The sequence below is a fragment of the Triticum dicoccoides genome, chromosome 6A (genome assembly GCF_002162155.2).
Source record: "Triticum dicoccoides isolate Atlit2015 ecotype Zavitan chromosome 6A, WEW_v2.0, whole genome shotgun sequence".
Classification (NCBI taxonomy): domain Eukaryota; kingdom Viridiplantae; phylum Streptophyta; class Magnoliopsida; order Poales; family Poaceae; genus Triticum; species Triticum dicoccoides.
In genome coordinates, this window is record NC_041390.1 from 616,664,338 (window position 1) to 616,670,150 (window position 5,813).

The 5,813-nt window shown below is 45.7% G+C and overlaps 2 protein-coding genes across 2 annotated transcripts; both read left to right on the forward strand.

The window, feature by feature from the left end:
* Positions 1-302: 302 nt before the first annotated feature.
* On the forward strand, positions 303-788 carry LOC119316676 (defensin J1-2-like). Its single transcript, XM_037591037.1, has 2 exons — positions 303-408; positions 505-788. Exons 1-2 carry the CDS (start codon positions 312-314, stop codon positions 678-680), a joined length of 273 nt encoding a protein of 90 aa, XP_037446934.1. The 5' UTR covers positions 303-311; the 3' UTR covers positions 681-788.
* A 4,123-nt stretch (positions 789-4,911) lies between these two features.
* On the forward strand, positions 4,912-5,359 carry LOC119314667 (defensin J1-2-like). The gene is made up of 2 exons (XM_037589371.1): positions 4,912-5,023; positions 5,117-5,359. Exons 1-2 carry the CDS (start codon positions 4,927-4,929, stop codon positions 5,302-5,304), a joined length of 285 nt encoding a protein of 94 aa, XP_037445268.1. The 5' UTR covers positions 4,912-4,926; the 3' UTR covers positions 5,305-5,359.
* The last annotated feature ends 454 nt before the right edge of the window (positions 5,360-5,813 follow it).

Consider the following 5,813-nt stretch of genomic DNA (forward strand, 5'->3'; position numbering starts at 1 on the left):
GGGCTGCCGCGGCAAATCTGGGCCGCTGCCTGACCTGCTCGCTCACCCGATGTCCCTCTTCTCTTCTCTCCTCTTCTCTTATCTTGTGATGAGGGGAGGGAAGGGTGAGGAGGAGGGGGTGGCGGTGGCGGCCTTTAGATATATTTTGATTTGATTTGGATACTAGATTAAAACTAACATTATGATAAGTATTGATAGCACACATTAATATCTCACGAAATAATCGTGTCAACATTGACATACTTTTGCTATAAATACTCACACAACCATCAGTTTCATTTAGAAAAAACAACACACGATACCTTTTGGATATGGCATCGTACATGAAGAAGGTTGCTGAAGGACCACTGGGAACTGGCAAGGCTTTCATATGCCTGTCGCTGTTGATGCTGCTCGTGCTGTCATCTGGTAGGAAGAGCATCATTATCCCACACATCTCCCGATCGGACTGATCCAAATTAGTTAAGTTGATGGTTAATTTGTATTGTCTGTGGATGGATGCAGAAAAAATGGAGTCGTATGGCTGCATAAAGCGGAAGAGCGGGAAGTGGCTCAACGACACTTGCTTCATACCAGGCACCTGCAACGCACCCTGCAGAGACGAGGGCTTCGACAGTGGCCATTGCAAGAACCTCTGGACATGCATCTGCTACAAGAACTGCACCGGCTTATCCCTCTAGCCACCACATGCATGAACGATCGGCATGTACTCCGACTACAATAAATTAACAAGTTCTATTCATGGCATAAACATCTATTCCCTCTGCCCCACAATATAAGATGTTCAAGTTCGGTTGGCATGCACTCCCACTAAAACAAACTAATAAGTTCTATTCATGGTATAAATATCTACTCCCCTGTCGTACAATATAAGACGTTCAAGTTTACGAAAATGTCTTATATTGGATGGAGGGAGTAATACACTATGCTCCTTAATTTTAGAGCCCCCATTCAATCGAGGTGTTATATTTAAATTTGGTTTTACGATTTTGACTGGATCAACGATTTCAAAAGGAGCTCTCTCGCTAATCAATTTTGAATTTGATTCATGAATTTGGTTGGGTCGACAAGTTCTCAAATTAATCGGCCAGAACCAGCCTAAGAAACATATCAGTCCCATGCATCCTCTCATCACCTAGAACAAAAAGTGTCTATAAGTGACACTGTAGCACCAATCATATCTCTATCTAAATCTATATCTACACCTAATCTATCTATATCTATGTTTATCTTTATCTAATAATAAAGCAGCTATTGCTTTTGTCCACTCACCGTCGTGCACTTTTTACAGAAAAGCCCTTGTGGTTTTCGGTAATTGAACTGCAGTCCCTTTTATAGTCGATCTGAGAAAATGTTTTGTTTTTACAAAAAAACCTGCACTATCCAGAAAAAAATGTCTTCCTCTCTTATCCATGGAGCCCATTTTGTCATGCGCCGGCGGCCGCCGTGCCTCGCACGGGAGAATGGTGGACGCCTCACCGGGGCATATGCTCGCGTGAGGGGCGGCGCCCTTGCCGGCGGCGGAGATGGCTTCTGTCACACAACAAGGTGGATAGGGTCAACGCGACGGCTCGAGTGGTTGGGGGCGGCGCGGCTGCTCGATCAGAACGGCGGGGGCGCTGGATCGGCGGCGGCGGCTGGAGCTTGCAGAACGGCGGCAGCAGCAGATGGAGCTTGCAGTATGGCGGCAGCGGTGGATGGAAGCCGGCGGATGAGAGTGGAGGTTGGAGTGGCGAACAGGGGCGGCGAGCGGGATCGAGCGGCGCTGGTCACTGCCTCTATGCGTCTGTGTGTTTTTTTTTGTTGAGAAAAAGTGCGCCTATGCATGTGATGGCGTTAGGAGAAGATGGGGATCGGGAGGCTGAGGGGATCGACTAGGGTTAGAGTAGTGGGGGCGAATGGGCTTTAGGGGTTAGGTGGGCCAGCCTGCTAAGTTGCTCCTTTTTTTGCGCAGGAAATTAGTCTGGCTGAAAAAAAAAGCTATATGAGTGCTCTGTTAGGGTTCCGCCAAGTCCCAAGTGGGCTCCTAATCAGCCTTTTCATTAGAAAATAGTCCCACCCTTGCTAAAAAAAATTAGCTCCACATCTCTCAAGTTCTTCACAGTGTCCAGCAGATATAAATCCCAAGTGACTCAAAGATAAGAGCTATGCTCCCCGGCAACGGCGCCAGAAAAAGGTTCTTGATAACCCACAAGTATAGGAGATCGCAACAGCTTTCGAGGGTAGAGTATTCAACCCAAATTTATTGATTCGACAGAAGAGGAGCCAAAGAATATTCTCAAGTATTAGCAGCTGAGTTGTCAATTCAACCACACCTGAAAACTTAGTATCTGCAGCAAAGTGTTTAGTAGCAAAGTAATATGATAGTGGTGGTAGCGGCAACAAAAGTAAAGACAGCAAAAATAATGTTTTTGGTATTTTGTAGTGATTATAACAGTAGCAGCGGGAAAGTAAATAAGCGAGAACCAGTATATGGAAAACTCGTAGGCACCGGATCAGTGATGGATAATTATGCCGGATGTGGTTATCATGTAACAGTCATAACATAGGGTGACACAGAACTAGCTCCAATTCATCAATGTAATGTAGGCATGTATTCCGTATATAGTCATACGTGCTTATGGAAAAAAAGTTGTATGACATCTTTTGTCCTACCCTCCCGTGGCAGCGGGGTCCTATCGGAAACTAAGGGATATTAAGGCCTCCTTTTAATAGAGAACCGGAACAAAGCATTAGCACATAGTGAATACATGAACTCCTCAAACTATGGTCATCACCGGGAGTGGTCCCGATTATTGTCACTTCGGGGTTGCTGGATCATAACATAGTAGGTGACTATAGACTTGCAAGATAGGATCAAGATTCAAGAACTCACATATATTCATGAAAACATAATAGGTTCAGATCTGAAATCATGGCACTCGGGCCCTAGTGACAAGCATTAAGCATAGCAAAGTCATAGCAACATCAATCTCAGAATATAGTGGATACTATGGATCAAACCCTAACAAAACTAACTCGATTACATGATAAATCTCATCCAACCCATCACCGTCCAGCAAGCCTACGATGGAATTACTCACGCACGGCGGTGAGCATCATGAAATTGGTGATGGAGGATGGTTGATGATGACGACGGCGACGAATCCCCCTCTCCGGAGCCCCGAACGGACTTCAGATCGGCCTTCCCGAGAGGTTTTAGGGCTTGGCGACGGCTCTGTATCGTAAAACGCGATGATTTCTTTTCTCTGATTTTTTCTCCGAAAGCAAATATATAGAGTTGGAGTTGGCGTCGGAGGGCATCCAGGGGGCCCACGAGGTAGGGGGCGCGCCCTAGAGGGGGGGCGCCCCCCACCCTCGTGGATAGGGTGTGGGCCCCCTGGTCTTCATCTTTGTCGAGGATTTTTTATTATTTTTTCTAAGATGTTCCGTGGAGTTTCAGGTCATTCCGAGAATATTTACTTTTTGCACATAAAACAACACCATGGCAATTCTGCTGAAAACAACGTCAATCCGGGTTAGTTCCATTCAAATCATACAAGTTAGAGTCCAAAATAAGGGCAAAAGTATTTGGAAAAGTAGATACGACGGAGACGTATCATGAGTCGAGATTACCAACTCCCACTTAGGAGTAGAAATTTGCTTAAGATTTGATTTGAATGAGTTAATGGATGAAGAAGTTGTTTTCGAAAAGTGAAGATTTGATTAAGTTAATGCATGCATCAAATGGGCCCGCACAAATTGGTTGTGCTTGAGCGAATGGTTGTTTGTAAGACGCTCATGGGCGTAATATAGGATTTGCCGAGGGGTTGGTGGGTGTGAGGCGAAATTACCAACTCCCCCTTTAGGAGTAGAGATTTTCTTTAGATTTGATTTGAACGAGTTAACGGATGAAATTGTTTTGGGAAAGTGCGAATTTGATTGAGTTCATGAACGCATCAAATGGGCCAGCCCAAATTTGTTGCACTTGACCGAATGGTCGTCTGTAAGACGCTCGTGGGCATAATATAGGGTTTTTTAGCAATCATAATACAGCGTTTGCCGAGGGGTTGGTGGGAGTGAGGCGAGACTACCAACTCCCCCTTTAGAAGTAGAGATAATCTTAAGATTTGAGTTGAACGAGTTAATGGATGAAATTCTTTTGGAAAAGTGTAGATTTGGTTGAGTTAATGCACGCATCAAATGGGCCCGCGCAAATTGATTGCGCTTGAGGGAATGGTCGTCTATAAGACGCTCGTGGGCGTAATATAGGGTTTGCCGAGGGGTTGCTGAGAGTGAGGCAAGACTACCAACTCCCCCTTAAGGTGTAGAGATTTTTTGATGATTTAATTTGAACGAGTTAATGGATGAAGTTGTTTTGAAAAAGTGCAGATTAGATTGAGTTCATGCATGCATCAAATAGGCCCTCCCAAATTGGTTGTCCTTGAGCGAATGGTCGTCTGTAAGATGCTCATGGGCGTAATACAGGGGTTACCGAGGGGTTGATGGGAGTGAAGCGAGACTACCAACTGCTCCTTTAGGAATAGAGATTCTGAGCCAGACGAAAATTATGGGAGGGAGGTGGACGGATGAAATTACAGTGGTAAGAAACGCTTCTCTTTTTAATAATAGGTATAGATTTAGAGCTTCTTGTATATTGCTTCACTATGAAAACAATAATTATTCCCCTTTATTATTGTACTCGTACTCCATTTTTCCTTTCAAAAAGGACATAATCAATCAATCATGTCTAAAACTAGGCGTTAGGATAAGGCACCAGCCATGTTTAGAAGTGGAACTAAAATTAGCTAGACATTAGGATATGCATTGATAGCACGCATTAATATCTTACCAAATAATCGTGTCAACATTGACATACTTTTGCTATAAATACTCACACAACCATCGGTTTCATTTAGAAAAAACAACACACATTACCTCTTCGATATGGCATCATACATGAAGAAGGTTGCTGAAGGACCACTGGGAACCGGCAAGGCTTTCATATGCCTGGCGATGTTGATGCTGCTCGTGCTGTCATCTGGTAGGAAGAGCATCATCCCACACATCTTCCGATCAGACTGATCCAAATTAGTTAAGTTGATGGTTAATTCGTATTGTCTGTGAATGGATGCAGGAAAAATGGGGGCGCATGGCTGCGAAAAGCGGAAGAGCGGGAGGTGGACCAACGACACTTGCATCATAGCAGGCACCTGCAACGGGCCCTGCCGGGACGAGGGCTTCGACAACGGCCATTGCCATAACACCTGGGAATGCATCTGCTACAAGAACTGCGGCTTATCCCTCCAGCCACCGCATGCATGAACGATCGGCATGTACTCCGACTAAAATAAATTAATAAGTTCTATTCGTGGCATAAGAGCAACTCCAACGGATTGACTTAAACGGACGGCGATTTCATCCGCTTTTTGTCTTATTGGGTCGGCCAGACGGACACGGATGCCCGTTTCCACATTTTGGTCGGCGCGTGCGCCCAACACTGGCCTGAGACTCATTTTAACGGCGCCAAAAAAATAAACGCATGCATATTAAAAAAAGAGAAACAACATTAATTAAACATTAAAGCCGGCCACGAAGGCCGGCGAGAGTCCACGCGTCCACACTTGCATTTAGAAAAAAATAAAAATAGCCTAAACTACGAGGCGGCGCGCTGCCCTACGCGCCGTCGTTGTCGTCCTCGGGGTCCGTGAGGTCGATGAGCGTCGGCGCCGGCCCGGCCCAGGCGAACGTCGTGTTCCAGAGTGTCGTCATGTCGGGCTGTGCCGGCGCAGGCTGTGTCGGCGCAGGCAGTGCCGGGGCGGGGGGGTGTGCGG